At 43.6% G+C, this 15,476-nt stretch overlaps 1 protein-coding gene across 6 annotated transcripts in view; it reads right to left on the bottom strand.

The window, feature by feature from the left end:
- The window catches only part of LOC125709595 (uncharacterized), a 76,055-nt gene that overhangs the window by 43,977 nt on the left and 16,602 nt on the right, over nt 1-15,476 (bottom strand). For 3 of the 6 annotated variants that reach the window (XM_048978193.1, XM_048978197.1, XM_048978199.1), the window contains 5 exons: nt 14,632-14,667; nt 14,013-14,045; nt 7,878-7,910; nt 6,997-7,020; nt 6,680-6,703 (listed from right to left, as the gene is read on the bottom strand). In XM_048978193.1, the coding sequence (XP_048834150.1) occupies nt 6,680-6,703; nt 6,997-7,020; nt 7,878-7,910; nt 14,013-14,045; nt 14,632-14,667 (150 nt within the window). Of the gene's footprint in view, nt 1-6,679; nt 6,704-6,996; nt 7,021-7,877; nt 7,911-14,012; nt 14,047-14,631; nt 14,668-15,476 lie in introns of those variants that run through there. The other 3 variants (XM_048978196.1, XM_048978194.1, XM_048978198.1) reach the window with 3 other exon arrangements.

Raw genomic sequence — 15,476 nt, 5'->3', positions numbered from 1 at the left:
CCTGCGATGGGCTGGCCCCCCATCCTGGGTTGTTCCCTGCCTCGTGCCCATTGCTTCTGGGATAGGCTCCGGCCCCCCGCAACCCAGTAGGATAGGCAGTTTGGAAGATGGATGGATGGATGAACGTAAGGTTTCATTTTGCAAGAGAATTGAAGGGTTCTGCCCATTTTGTGTGTGTTTTTCTGATTTGTGTGTAGAGTTATGACAATATGGGGCATGCTTTCAGAAAATGTGTGTAAACAATTGAGAAAAACTGTAAAAGTGGAATATACAGAGGGACCATCGTATCCTCGGATTTAGTAACCACGGTTTCAATTATCCACAGTTTCAGTTATCCGTGGTTTACTGCGGTCCAATTAGGAAAATTCCAGAAATAAAATGATGCATGTTTTAAAGGCATGCATCAAATGAGTACAGCCTATATCACAGTGACATCCACCAGTCTACAGTACTACAGTACAGTTGCATCCAGTACTCCCTCAGTTCTCATTTCCATGCTTAAACACATCTTAATCAGTCAACTGCCAGGTTTGCAAACTGCGCAATTCTGCAAACTGTGTTAGATTCTGGCCCTTTAGGACCAGAATTGGACAGCTCTGCTCTAGAAGTACTGTATGGATTACCTAGAAATGTTACATTTAATAAATGCAAGTTTGTCACTGCTGCCGAAGGATTACAGACTGTGTGTGGGGCAGTTGAGAGTGACCTTATGTGCTCTATGCATAGTTTTCAACATTAGCCCTGATGTTTTCTGGTTTCGTAGCATAAACAAACACAAACTCTTAGTAACTGAAGCTTGATGAGCAGTGATAAAGCTAAACTTAATCAGATCATACTGACCATGCAAAAAATGATTGCTCATTATCAAACAAAAACACTATCATTTTGGAATTACGTCTAGTCATTTAGTTGCACAATAATTAAAAACTGAACAAAAGAGATCCATAAAAGCAATTAGGGCACCTCATTGTGACATTACTTATGATCCTGTCATAATCATTAAAATGTTTAGGGATTTGTATGTGTCATGCCCGGCTCATCCACATCTTGTGTGTGCCATGCCCCCTGATTATCCACGTGTGCTTCCCTGATCTTGCCCAGCTGTGTCTGATTATTTTCGCCCAGTCTTGTCTATTTCAGTCCGTGTCTTGCCCTGGTTTTTTGTTCGTCATTGGGCGGTTAGTCGATGTCAGTGTTTTTGTTTCGTCCTGCCCTGTCCGTACCAGTAATAAATCCCCGTTACCCTGACTTTTGCCTGCTTGCCTGCATTCTTGCCCGCTTGCCTGCCCGTGTGCTTACCGCAAACTCTGACAGAATGACGGACCCAAAGAAAGTGGCACAGCAGCAGACCGAGGACCAGGGTCTCGGTCTGCTGCACGAGGTCTACTACTGGCTAAACCAGCCGGACGTCCAGGAGGACCCAGTCGCGCTGGATTTAGCCAGCCAGAGCAGCTATCTCCTAATGGCGATGTCCCCACCTGAGGGCAGGCACCGCCTGGGAGAGGTGCGTGCCAACCTCCACCAGCTGGTTCATCGCCTGACGGCGCGGAGGTTAGGGCTGGACGCACCGCACGTCGCGGAGGTTGTTCCCCAGCTGTCCGTCCTGTCGGACATGGAGCAGCCTCCCGCGGCAACTGTGACACGAAGGCGGAAGGGGAGGAAGAAGCCGGCAATCGCCCCGACGATCGTCCTCGGGGCGTGCGCGCTCATCCCCGCTTCCCTCCCAGCCAGTGAGCGGGAGGACTCCCCAGCCGAGCCTGACGTCACTACCGTTGCTAAGCTGCTTTCACGAGCAGCTTCCCCTGTCCTGGGGCCGCGCCTGGCTGCCACAGAGCTACCGCCTCTGCCTGCAGCAGCCTCTACGCCCGAGCAGCTGCCTCCGGCACCTGAGCCCAAGCAGCCGCCTCCGGCACCTGAGCCCGAGCAGCCACCTCCGCCCGAGGCGCTCCCTCTGCCTCCGCCCGTAACTGTAACCCCCGTGACTCCTGTCCTTGACCCCACTCCAGTCCCTCCAGCTCCTATCCCTCCTGCCCCAGTCCCCGAGGAGGTCCTGGACAGCCTGACCACCGCTCTTCCCTCCGTTGAGGTAGAGGAGCTTGAGTGGGACCCCTCGGGGACCTCCCTGGTGACGTCCCTTCCCTCGCCCCACGAGGTCGACCCCGGCCGAAGGCCTTCATGTCTGTGTCCCGCAAGGGAAGAGGACATAAACGTAGGGCTGGGGTCCCACCCGCCCAGCCCCCTGGCTCGCTCTCGCTCGCCTTGGCTGGGCTCGGGGGGGCGCCTGCGTATCCTAGGGCTCCAGTCCGGCTGTCACCTGCAGGTCCTCCTCCAAAGCCTCGTCACCCTGCCTTGGTCCCGCCTCCGACTTGTCGTCGGTCGCCTGCGGATTCCCCCGTTGCGGCTCCTCCGTCGCCTGCATGCTCCAGTGTGTCGGTGGATGTCGCCTGGGCCAACTATGGCTTCGCCGTCGCCTGCTGCGGCTCCCCCTCCCTCCTTGCCTTCCCTGGTTTCCCCTTCAGCTGCCTCGTCACCTTCCCTGGTGCCCCCTCTGACTTCCTCCTCGTCCCCTCCATCTGTCCCTCGCCCTGCCTCCTCAGCCCCTCTGACGTCCCCTCCTGCTCCAGCCTCCCGGTCGCCTGCGGTCCCTCCGGCTGCTTCCCGTCACCCGCTGGGGCTCCCTTGGGCTCCCCTTTATTCCCCCTCCTTCTCTCTTTGGTCTCCCGTCTTTGTCCCTCCTATGTTTATTCCTCGTGCCTTTGTTCCTCCCGTCTCTGCTCCTCGTCCCCCAGTGTCCCCTCTGTTCCCTCCTGGCCCTTTCGTCCCACCTGTTCCCTCTGTGTCCCCTTTCCTCATCTGTCTGTCTGCCTTCCCTGTCCTATGTCAGGTCCTGTCGTGGCTTTTGCCCCTGTGCCAGTTTTGTCTTTCAGTCCTGTTCCCTGTGCCTCGTTAATGGTTCTGTTCTTGTCTTCCAAGTCCCGTATCCCTCGTCCCGTCCATTGCCTCCCCTGAGGTGTGCCCGGAGAGCGCGCTTTTGGGGGGGGGTGGGGGGTTCTGTCATGCCCGGCTCGTCCGCTCCTCGTGTGTGCCACGCCCCCTGATTATCCACGTGTGCTTCCCTGATCTTGCCCAGCTGTGCCTGATTATTTATTGTCAGTGTTTTTGTTTCGTCCTGCCCTGCCCGTACCAGTAATAAATCCCCATTACCCCGATTTTTGCCTGCTTGCCTGCCCGTGCGCTTACCGTGAACTCTGACAGTATGCTTCTCTGTATACTACTAAAAGTACAGTTACAAATTAGAACCTGAAGGAGTACTTGGATAAGATTTCTCTCCCTACTATATCAGAAAACCAGCAAGCTGTCCTTAATGCTCCCTTTATTAGTGATGATATTTTTGATGCTGCAAAATCAATGGGTTTCATTCACCAACCGTTCTTAAGAAATTTCTTCTCAAAACCCACTGACGTGGTTTTCACAAAGATTTTGACATTTATCAATGCGACTTTTATCAATGTTATACATTTACATAAGAAAGGTTAACAGGTGGGACCTGTTCAAGCCGGATGGGTTGCACCTGAACCAGAGGGGAACCAGTGTATTGGGGAGGCGTATGTGTAGAGTAGTTGAGGAATGTTTAAACTAGGGACTGGGGGGGCAGGGAGGTTAGTTAACAATGTCAGTGGGGGGAAACGGAAAGCCCCAAATAATCATATTGTAAGTGGGCAGCGTAATAGGCCTACCCTTTGTTGTCTGTATTTAAACGCCAGAAGTATTAGGAATAAAATTCATGATTTAGAGGCTTTTATCTCATCGGACTCTTATGATATTATAGGAGTAACTGAAACGTGGTTGAGTGAAAAGGATGGACAAGAATATAATATGGATGGTTACACGTTGTTCCGTAAGGATCGTATAGGAAAAAAGGGAGGTGGTGTTGCAGTATATGTAAAGGAAAACTTGCAGGCAAGGGAACTTACTGATATAAATAAAACTACGGAAGCAATATGGGTAAAATTAGATGCTAAAAACTCAAATAGCCTAATTGTCGGTGTTTGTTACAGAACACCTAATATAGCTGCTGAGGAAAGCAGATTGTTATACAGTGATATTAGGACTATGAACAATAAAAATGATGTGGTAGTTATGGGTGATTTTAATCTACCAGGAATGCAGTGGGACATTGTCACTGGCTCTTCAGAAAATGAACTGGAGATGGTGGAATTAGTACAGGATTGTTTTTTTACTCAGTTTGTTAACACCCCTACCAGGGGAGATGCCATTCTTGATCTTGTTCTCTCTAATAACCAGGACAGGATTGGTAAATTAGACGTTTTAGAACCACTTGACAGTACCGATCATAACATGGTCAAATTTGAGGTTAAGTTTAGTGTTCGAAGAGCTAAGTCCAAATCAAAAATATATAATGTTAGGAAGGCTGACTTTAAGTGTATGAGACTAAAACTAGAAACTGTGAACTGGATGGAGTTAAATAACAAAACTGTTGAAGAGGCCTGGGAATTTTTTAAAAGCACATTATTGCAAGTGCAAGAGGACTTCATACCTGTTTCCAGCAAGAATAAATCTAGTAAATTGCAACCTAGGTGGTTTACTAGGGAAATAAAGCATAAAGTAAGGAGGAAAAGGGCTTTGTTCCAGCAATGGAAAATAACTGACGATGACAGAATTAAGCAGGAATATCTAAGTCTACAGGCTGAGTTAAAAAATGATATTAGACGAGCTAAAAGAAATGTCGAAAGGATGGTTGCATTGGAAGCTAAGGATGACGTTAAAAGTTTCTTCCAGTATTTTAACTCTAAAAGAGCTCTAAAACCTGAAATTACTAATCTGCAGGATAGTAAGGGTCTTATAATAGTAAACGACATTGATATAGTAAATGAGTTCAATGATAGTTTTGCACGGGTATTCACTGTTGAGGACCTTAGTAATTTACCAGTTATTACCTATCCAGCATTGTCTATAGCTAATATATATATTACTGAAGCAGATGTTTTGCAAAGCCTAGCTAAGCTCAAAATAAATAAATCACAGGGTCCTGATGGCATCTTACCTATAGTGTTAAAAGAGATGAGGGATATTATTTGCCGACCCTTAACTTTACTGTTTCAAAAATCCTTATCTGAAGGTGTGGTACCTTCTGATTGGAAGCACGCCTTCATAACGCCTATTTTTAAAAAAGGGGATAGAAGTAATTTGTCTAACTATAGGCCAATCAGTCTAACTTGTATAACTGGTAAAGTTATGGAGGCTATAATCAAAGAGAAAATGGTAGATTACCTGGACTCTAATAACATTTTGCGGGATAGCCAGCATGGATTTAGGAGAGGTAGATCCTGTTTAACAAATCTGTTGGAGTTTTTTGAGGAAGCTACTCAGGAAGTTGATGATAAGAAGGCCTATGATGTCATCTACTTAGATTTCCAAAAGGCTTTTGATGTTGTCCCCCACAAGAGGCTCCTACTTAAACTCAAAGCGACAGGTATTTTAGGTACCGTAGCGACCTGGATTGATAACTGGTTAACAGATAGGAAACAGCGAGTAGTTATAAGAGGCACAATGTCGAAGTGGGCTTGCGTTCATAGTGGGGTACCGCAGGGTTCGATTTTAGGACCACTATTGTTCCTAATTTACATAAATGATATGGATACCAATATATACAGTAAACTGGTGAAATTTGCAGATGACACCAAGGTGGGTGGTGTAGCAGATACTGAATTAGTGGCTCAGCAGCTACAGCGGGATCTTGATTTAATTAGTGACTGGGCCGATACCTGGCAGATGAAATTTAACATCGATAAATGTAAGGTACTCCATCTAGGGAGCAGAAATATAAAGTACAGGTATTTCATGGGTGTCACTGAAATAAAGGTAGCTGATCATGAGAAAGACCTTGGTGTGTATGTTGATGCTTCCATGTCCCATTCTCGCCAGTGTGGGGAAGCAATAAAAAAGGCCAATAGGATGTTGGGGTATATCTCCAGGTGTGTGGAGTTTAAGTCAAGGGAGGTAATGCTAAGATTATACAATTCCTTGGTGAGACCTCACCTAGAATATTGTGTGCAGGTTTGGTCACCATATCTTAAAAAGGACATTGTGGCCTTAGAAAAGGTGCAGCGTAGGGCCACAAAAATGATTCCTGGTCTTAGAGGAATGTCATACGAGGAACGGTTACTTGAGCTAAATCTGTTCAGTCTCAAGCAAAGGAGACTGAGGGGGGACATCATCCAGGTATATAAGATTCTAACAGGTTTGGATGCTGTTCAACCAAATAGTTACTTCAGCATTAGTTTAAATACACAAACTCGTGGCCATAGGTGGAAATTAGCGGGAGAACACTTCAAGCTGGATTTAAGGAAGCACTTCTTTACACAGCGTGTAGTCAGAGTATGGAATACCCTTCCTGATAATGTAGTGCAAGCTGAATCCTTGGGTTCCTTTAAATCAGAGCTAGATAAGATTTTAACGACTCTGAGCTATTAGTTTAGTTCTCCCCAAGCGAGCTTGATGGGCCGAATGGCCTCCTCTCGTTTGTATAGTTCTTATGTTCTTATGTTCTTAAAGTGTTTTCATAATGGAAACTAACGAGGATGGACAGGTGCAGAACATGAAATGAAAGCAAAAGCATTAAACATATTATCAAAACAATGAAGTGATGTGCACATACCTGGAATTAGTGTCGGAACTTTCCCTACAAGGAAAATAAAATAAAATTAAAAATATACTGGTATCCTGCAGCTTGTGCTAAACTGTATTGGAAAGACTAATGAAACTGATTGAATATGACCTAGAATATTTTTCACCAGCTGCCACTCTTCCTACAAGTTTACACTTGTAAAAAATTGATCTGATATTGTCCCTGTGCTGTAATGTGCACAGCATTTACAAAATTTGGTGAATTTGGATGAATAGTAGCACTTATACAAAACACAAAAGCAAAAGCATTAAACATATTATCAAAACAATGAAGTGATGTGCACATACCTGGAATTAGTGTCGGAACTTTCCCTACAAGGAAAATAAAATAAAATTAAAAATATACTGGTATCCTGCAGCTTGTGTTAAACTATTTTGGAAAGACTAATGAAACAGCCAGGCCCACCAATACATTTTTCACTAGCCTGCACTATTCCTACAAGTTTGCACTTTTGTTAGGTAACAGTTTTGTTGTGTTTTTCTTTATAAGATATGATTAAAATATAGATGTATGAAAGGTTTTTTTATGAAGGACATGAGAGTTTACTTCAGGTGAAAAAAATGTAAGTTTTTCACCTATTCAGTGATGAAAAAATAATCATACTGTGAAGTAAAAGGATTTTAGATGGTGATATTAAATTGCTTATTCAGTTAATTAAAAAATAGAAGTAATCATAAGTTTGCTGTTCATTTCAATCTATAACTTTTTAGTCGAGCCAGATAACATTTCATTGCTGGGGCAAATTTTGAATAAAATGGCAAACACAGCCAGAGTAACAGAGGTATAGCATGAAATTTGAAACAAAAATATTGATCTGATATTGTCCCTGTGCTGTAATGTGCACAGCATTTACAAAATTTGGTGCATTTTGGGAGGCTTTTCTGTAACAGAAGATGAATAGTAGCACTTATACAAAGCACAAAAGCAAAAGCATTAAACATATTATCAAAACAATGAAGTGATGTGCACATATCTGGAATAAGGGTTAGAACTTTCCCTACAAGGAAAATAAAATAAATAATTAAATATTTATTTATAAAATTAAAAATATACTTAACTCAAAAGAACATATCATTGCGGTATCAATATAGTCAAAGGAGACATTATAGGTTAGTCAGTTTTGCTTATCTTATCGTCTTATCTCGTCTGTATTGTGATGGGCACATACCTTGAACCAATTCCAGAATCTGTAGAACTTGCACTATAAGGAACAGAAGACACAATTAAAAATAACATATCTTGCCTATCATATTTTCTCTGGAGATCATAACCAATACATTGTAAAACAATTCCTAAACTATTAAAATTGGAGTCAGATTTTACTTGGGGCAGCATAGTGGCACAGTGGTTAGCACTGTTGCCTCACAGTAAAAAGGTCCTGGGGTTTGATCCCTGGGTCAGGTGTCAGGCCTTTCTGTGTGGAGCTCGCATGCTCTCCTTGTGTTTGTGTGGGTTTCTGCCAGGGACTCCGGTTTCCTCCCAAAAGTGTGTGCGTTAGGTTGATTGGTGACTCTAAACTGGCCCCGTAGTTGGTTGAGTGTGAGCCCTGTGGTGTGTTGGTGCCTGCTCAGGCTTAGTTCCCACCTGTGCCCTTGCTCCCAGCATAGGCTCCAGTCACACCTACAAGCCCAGGTGGGCTTATGGGGATGGATGTATTTTATTTGTGTTGATATCAAGTCAAGTAGTCAAGTCAAATCAAGTAGATTTATTTGTCATTTCAGCCATACACACAGTATACAGTGAAACGAAACATTGTTCCAACAGGACCAATGTGCACAAGAAACAAAAGGACAGAAACAACACAGGACTACACAAGTGCAATATACAGGACAATACAATGTACAGTACAGTCCACAGTAGTAACCGTGCCAGTCTGAATGGATATTTGAATAAACAGTATTATTGCAGATACAGTATTATGGGATAAACTGAATTTTAGCGGCAAGGAGGCAATAAATAGTAAATAAAAATGCAAACAATAGTAGCAACACAGAATGTGCAGTATATAATAAATTTAATTGTTTATCAAATAGTTCGTAATTTAGTTTTGATTCAAGAGTCTGACAGCCTGAGTGACGAAACTGGGCATGAACATGGAACAGCAATGAAGATTCGTATGCTGCAGAACCTTTTGTCAGATGGAAGGAGGGAGAAGTGGGTATGGGAGGGGGATGCTGGTAGCTTTGCGGATGCAGCATGACGTGTTAATGTCTGCAACAGAAGGGAGAGAAGCCCGAATGATCTTTTCACGGTTCTCACTATCCTCTGTAGAGTCTTGCAATCCGAAGCAGCGAAATCCCATACCAAGCCATGATGCAGCTACACAGGGTACTCTCTATAGTCCCTTTTTAGAACATGATGAGGATTTGGGGGGGAGGGGGGTGCGCTCTCCGCAGGGAAATAGACACGCTGCCTGGCTGTCCTGGCGATGAGGCTGGTGTCAAGCATCCACATGAGGTAATCCATGATGTGAACACAAAGGAACTTGGTGTTCTGGACGATCTTCACTGGCAATTCATTGAGGTTCAGCGGAGTCTAGTCAGAGCGTGCTCTCCTGAAGTCAAGAAGCATCTCCTTTGTCTTTTTCATATTCAGAGACAGGTTGTTGATTCCACACCCATCTGTTAGCTGTTGTACCTTCTCTGTGTATGCCACGTCATTGTTCTCACTGATCAGACCAACCGCAGCTCTGTCATCAGGGAACTCGATGTTGTGATTTTAGCTGTGCATTGCTGCACAGTTGTGGGTCATCGGCATGAACAACAGAGGGCTGACCACACAACCCTGGGGGGGCCTAGGTGCTCAGTGTGGTGATACTGGAGATGTTTCTGCCAATCCTGACTGACTGAGGTATCCCAGTCAGGAAGTCCAGGATCCAGCTGCAGAGGGAGGTGTTCAGGCCCAGTTGTGTTGAATGCTGAATTGAAATCTATGAACAGCATTCTCACGTAAGTGTCCTTTTTCTCCAAGTGGGTGAGGCCCGGGTGAAGGGTGGTGGTTATAGCATCATGCGATGCAGTTGCGATGGTACACAAACTGCAGGGGGTCCAATGATAGAGGCAGCTGTCATTTTATGTACCTCATGACGAGCCTATCAAAGGACGTCATGATGATACAGTAGGTGTTGAGTGTAAAGGGACGGTCATCGTTGAGGCAGGACACTGGAGACTTCTATGACACTGGGATGATGGTGGTGGCTTTAAAGTGTGTAAGTGATACTTAGAGAGATACTGAAGACGTCTGTAAGGACATCTGACAGCTGGTCTGCACGTCCCCTGAGCACACGACCAAGGAATGTCGTCTGGTCCAGCGGCCTTCTGTGTGTTGACTCTGAGCACATCACATTAGTCGTGGCCAGTTGGGACACCAGGTCATTGTGGGGCAGGGTGGTCTTCCTCACTGCTGTGTCATTATATGCTTCAAACCATGCATAGAAGTGATTCAGTGCATCTGAAAGGGTGACCTCACTGTCATAGGCAGGTGGAGATGTCTTGCAGTTGCTGATGGCCTGGATACCCTTCTACATGCATTGTACATCTCAGGTGTCTTGGAAGTGGTTGTGGATTCTTTGAGCATATGCATGCTTTGTCGCTCTGATGGCCAGGCACAGGTTGGCTCTTCCTTGCTGTTCTCAATGCAGCTTTATCATCTGACCTAAAGGCAGTGTCTCAGGTTCTCAGCAGCATGCGAAACTCTGCAGTCATCCATGGTTCCTGGTTGGGGCATGTGACAATGGTCTTGGAGACAGTAACGTCGTCAATGCACTTGCTGATGTAGTCAGTCACTGATGCCTTGTATTTCTCCAGGTTGGTAGAGCTGCCTTGGTTGCAGCTTCCACTTTAAATTTCAAAAGTGCGACTGAGTATAGTACTGTATGAGCAACTCGTACTTGAAAGCTCGTGTGGTTTGCGTTTAGCCAAGAGCTAGCAAAATCTTAAAAGATGGTCATTTGAATGAGTTTATTTAAACTTATTTTACTCGTTTCATTTTTAATCTTCTTCAGTCTGACCGTTTTATTACAAAAGTTTTTATCTTGCCAAGTTTTACCAGACGCTAACCGAAGCTGATTCCTGCCGGCAACCTGCGGAGATATTCCCAACATGTCGCCTCTTACTTCTCCTATTTGTGAGGGCTGCCTTTGTTGTGACTGGAGGATTGTTGAACTGGGTGAAAGAATATCTATTCATCAGATCAGGGATGATGAACAATTTCTTGACTCTGTACTTTCTACAGATGCCACCACTGAAAACGCCAGTGATGAGTTTGACTCCACTTTTCCCTGGTTTGGCCCATATGCCACGGCTCCTCATCTTGAGGCCGCCCCATGCTCTGCAGTCATGGTCAAATCTTCCGAGCCCTGGTCCAAACTAGGAGCTAAGCCTAAGGCAACCAGGGGACAATGTTTTGTCTTTTGAGGCACAACTCATGATAATTAATGATAATTATACTACGGGACCGTTGAATGCTTGAATCTGATTGGCTGACGAACGTTCTGAGGTGTGTAATTATTTTCAGATAAACGCACGGCGAACGTAGTTCCAGGTAGCTCTCTTGACCGCATTACAGTTCCATATCACTTCGCATAGTTAACTGTAATAACGGAAATTAGCATACAGTACCTATACAGCACACAGGACTAACAAAAACAACAACATGACAGACAATTTTTCGAAAGTAAATTTTAATATTTACGGTGAATATGAAACTTTCAACAACTGGGCTGCAGCAGTATTAGTTAGCCTAGTGTACCAACTTAAAGGCTACACATGACATTTCTCACTAGCGAGGTAATAACAGCGCTGCATCTTAAAGCAGACTTACAGTTTAGAGACGGTGCTTCAGAACACTGTTGAGGGACACACAGAGGTAGCCTAATTCATACAAGCTCTCTCTCTCTCTCTCTCTGTTTCTCTTTCTCTGTGTCTCTGTCTCTCTCGCTCTCTTTCTAATAACTTCATTATTAACTGCATTAGTCTGCTATCAACGGCTCAAGCCTCCATTGCCAGCTTTAAAATGACGTTTTGGAACTAGCAAAAGAGTCGTTGGATGAGATGCGGAAGAAATAATCCTACTCACAATAGCGATTTAAGTAGAAAAACCGGACGAATCCCTTGAAATATATCATCTGATCGATGTCTTGAGGTGTGGCAATCGTAGGATAAGCGGAATAATTGACTCCGGACCATTGAATTATTAGAAAATAATGCACACCCGAGGTGTAACGGCCACGGCGCGAATTGTGTGCATTATTTTCTAATAATTCAACGGCCCGTCGTCAATTATTCCTTACTTAATTAATACCCCTGCCCTTTGTGCATTAGTATACAGACCACCTAAAAGCAACAGTAATTTCATTCGAGAATTTTCTGATCTTCTGTCATTTATTGCCTCTCGTTCTGATAAACTGCTGATTGTAGAAGATTTTATCATCCATATTTGTTATCCATCAAAACCCATGGTGAACAAGTTTTTCTTTTATTTTATTATTATATAATAATATTTGTATTATTTATTATTTTAAAAACTACAGGCCCATCTCCAAGCTACCATTCATCTGTAAGATACTGGAAAAAGTTCTCCTAGATCAAGTCTAAAATCTCTGATAAATTCCAATCTGGCTATAGAGCTCTGCATAACACAGAATCTGCCCTGTATACATTGTAAATTGTAAATCAATTCATAAACTATAAAAATTTGTGTTAGAGCTACTTGAGGGTTCATGGGAGTTTACCTAAACAGTCTACATGTGTTTTGTGGACATATGACCTTGTCCCTCAGAGTATCCTGTAGGGGCTGCTCCTGTAGGTCCTTGTATGATTGGAGCGAGAGCTTGTTTCACGGTTCTGCCAGTAAGTCAGATGCATTCCTGGTGCGTGTTGGACTCTATGGGCTGCTCTTTGTTACTGTTTGTTCTTAACTTTTACGGATAGAATTTCTAGGCACAGCAAGGGGTGAAGTGTGTCTAGTGCAGTGAGTGCAGTGAGTTCAAGATTGCATTTTTGCCTATTTGAAGATTATGAGGTTCTGTTGGCTTCATTAAGCTGTGACCTCCAGCATTCACCGGGACGCTTTACAGCCAAGTGTGAAGTGATCAGGGTTACGATCAGCACCTCTAAGCCTGAAGCCATGGTTTTCAACCAGAAAAGGGTGGACTGCCCCCTCCAGGTTGGGGATGAGTTTCTGATTCAAGCAGAGGTGTTCAAGTGTCTTAGGGGAACATATTCACAAGTGAGGCATGAGTGAAGCAGGAGAATGACAGATCAGTGTAGCATCAGTAGTTATGCAGACATTGCACCAGTCTGTCGTGGTGATGAGAGAGCTGAACCAAAAGGCAAAGCTATTGATTTTTATTCCTACCCTTACTAATAGTGACTGAAAGAATGAGAATGCAGATGCAGGTGGCAGAAAGACGTTTCCTGCAGTGAGCGTGATCACTTGAGCGCAGTGCTCAGCTGGGGAGCTGCCACAACTCTCTCTGGAATTTTCTCAAATGATGAATGGCAGAAAGGTACCAGGCGAGCCAGAAAAAGTCAGACTGCTTATACAGTTTAAAATGCTATTTCTTATTTCTTTCCTTCTTAAAGTGTTAGTAATATATTTATTGGCATAATAAGACTTGAACTGCAGCATCATTTTTTAAAGATAAAATGGACTGGAACTGGGCATAAAACACTTTGGCAGAAAATCAGTCCCACTCCATGCCAGTAGGAATGATGGATGGATGGATGGATGGATGGACAGAAGGACAGACATACAATATTGAGGTTAAGTAACTTTTTAGGAGTGCTAGGAAATACCTACAGCCTCCAACTGCCCAGCTAGACACAACATAAGATACAAGATGCTTTATTCATCACATACATGGTTATACAAATACAGCATGTAGTGAAATGTACCCTGGACGACCCTTAGACTGTGCAAATCAAAAATAGTATTTAGAATGAAGCAACAAGTAAAAAAAAAAATAATAATAAAAAAGTTGCTGTTGGGCCAGTGGGTGGCTCCTTAAAGCTTTGACAGAAAATAAAACTGTTTTACTTTCTACAATATTCACATTTCAATTATGCAGTTCATTTAAAATAAAATGGCAAACACAGCCACCTTTATAGAAGTACATCCGGCAATTGATAATGATAATACTGATCAGGCACTGTTTGTGAGGTGATTTGCATTACATTTACATTATATTGTATATTTAGGGAGGATTTTCTGTAACATAAAAAAACACTTACACACAGTATTACAAACACAAGCACCATGAAGTTAACCATATTATCAAAATAAACAAGTGATGTGCACATACCGTGAACGGATCCCAAAGTTTGTTGACAGCTCTCTATAAAGTGAAAAAAACTTGAAATAAACTTTAGGTCATAAATATCATCATGGCATCAATAACACCAAAGACGACTTTTTTTATCTGTCTTACAAATGTCTGTGTGTAATCTGTTATGTGGTACTTGTAATTTTAATTATTGTAAAACCAAGTTTCTTTGCAAATACCGTATGTTGTTGTTTTAGTCTCATTTTATATATCAGACAGTTTTCATTCGAATTTTGTTTGAATCACGACAGCAAATGAAATTGTTTTGATTACTTCCTGGTTGTCTAATTTGCTAACTCCAATAAACACTAAGAGAGTGGTGTAAATTGATCAACCAAGCTGACATTGTGCTAGTCTGTAGCCACCTTGCTACACCCCTAAAATAAAATGGCAAACACAGCCACCGTTATAGCAGTACATCATGCTACTAAAAGCAATAATACTGATCAGGCACTGTTCCTGTGATGTGATTTGCATTGCATTTATATTATATTGTATATTTAGGGAGGATTTTCTGTAATATAAAAAGTAGCACTTACACATACAAAGGCCAAAAAATTAACCATATTATAAAAATAAAGAAGTGATGTGCACATACCGTGAACCAAATCCAGAGATTTCAGATGTAGATACACTGCAAAGAGGCAAAAATTAAATAAATAAATTATTAAACTTTTATTAGGTCATAAATATCATTAGGGACGGCATGGTGGTGCAGTGGTTAGCACTCACACCTCTGGGACCCGGGTTCGAGTCTCTGCCTGGGTTACATCTGTGTAGAGTTTACATGTTCTCCCCATGTCGTCGTGGGGTTTCCTCCGGGTACTCCGGCTTCCCCCCACAGTCCAAAAACATGCTGAGGCTAATTGGAGTTGCTAAATTGCCCGTAGGTGTGCATGTGTGAGTAAATGATGTGTGAGTGTGCCCTGCGATGGGCTGGCCCCCCATCCTGGGTTGTTCCATGCCTCGTGCACATTGCTTCCGGGATAGGCTCCGGACCCCCGCAACCCATTAGGATAAGCGGTTTGGAAAATGGATGGATAAATATCATTATAGTTCATGTGAAATGTAAATGTACTGGCAATTGGAATTATTGTAAAACCAAGTTTCTTTGTAAATACCATGGGCTCTATTTTAACGATCTACTAGCGCCAGACTGCTCAGGGACTGTGCTGACCAGCTCTGTCAGGTGGTCCAGCATATCTTCACCCTGAGCCTGAGTCTAGAGAGGATTCCTGAACTGTGGAAGACTTCCTGTGTCATCCCGGTGCCGAAAATTGCACACCCCAAGGAGCCCAACCATTTCAGACCTGTGGCCTTGACCTCTCATTTGATGAAGACCTTGGAGAGGCTCATCCTGCACCACCTTCGCCCACTGGTGAGCTCAGCAATTGACCCCCTGCAGTTCGCATACCGGTCTGGAATCGGGGTGGAGGATGCTGT

The sequence above is a fragment of the Brienomyrus brachyistius genome, chromosome 16, assembly GCF_023856365.1.
Source record: "Brienomyrus brachyistius isolate T26 chromosome 16, BBRACH_0.4, whole genome shotgun sequence".
NCBI classification, from domain to species: Eukaryota; Metazoa; Chordata; class Actinopteri; order Osteoglossiformes; family Mormyridae; genus Brienomyrus; species Brienomyrus brachyistius.
The sequence above is the reverse complement of the archived record's forward strand: the minus strand, read 5'-3'. Positions and strand labels throughout refer to the sequence as shown.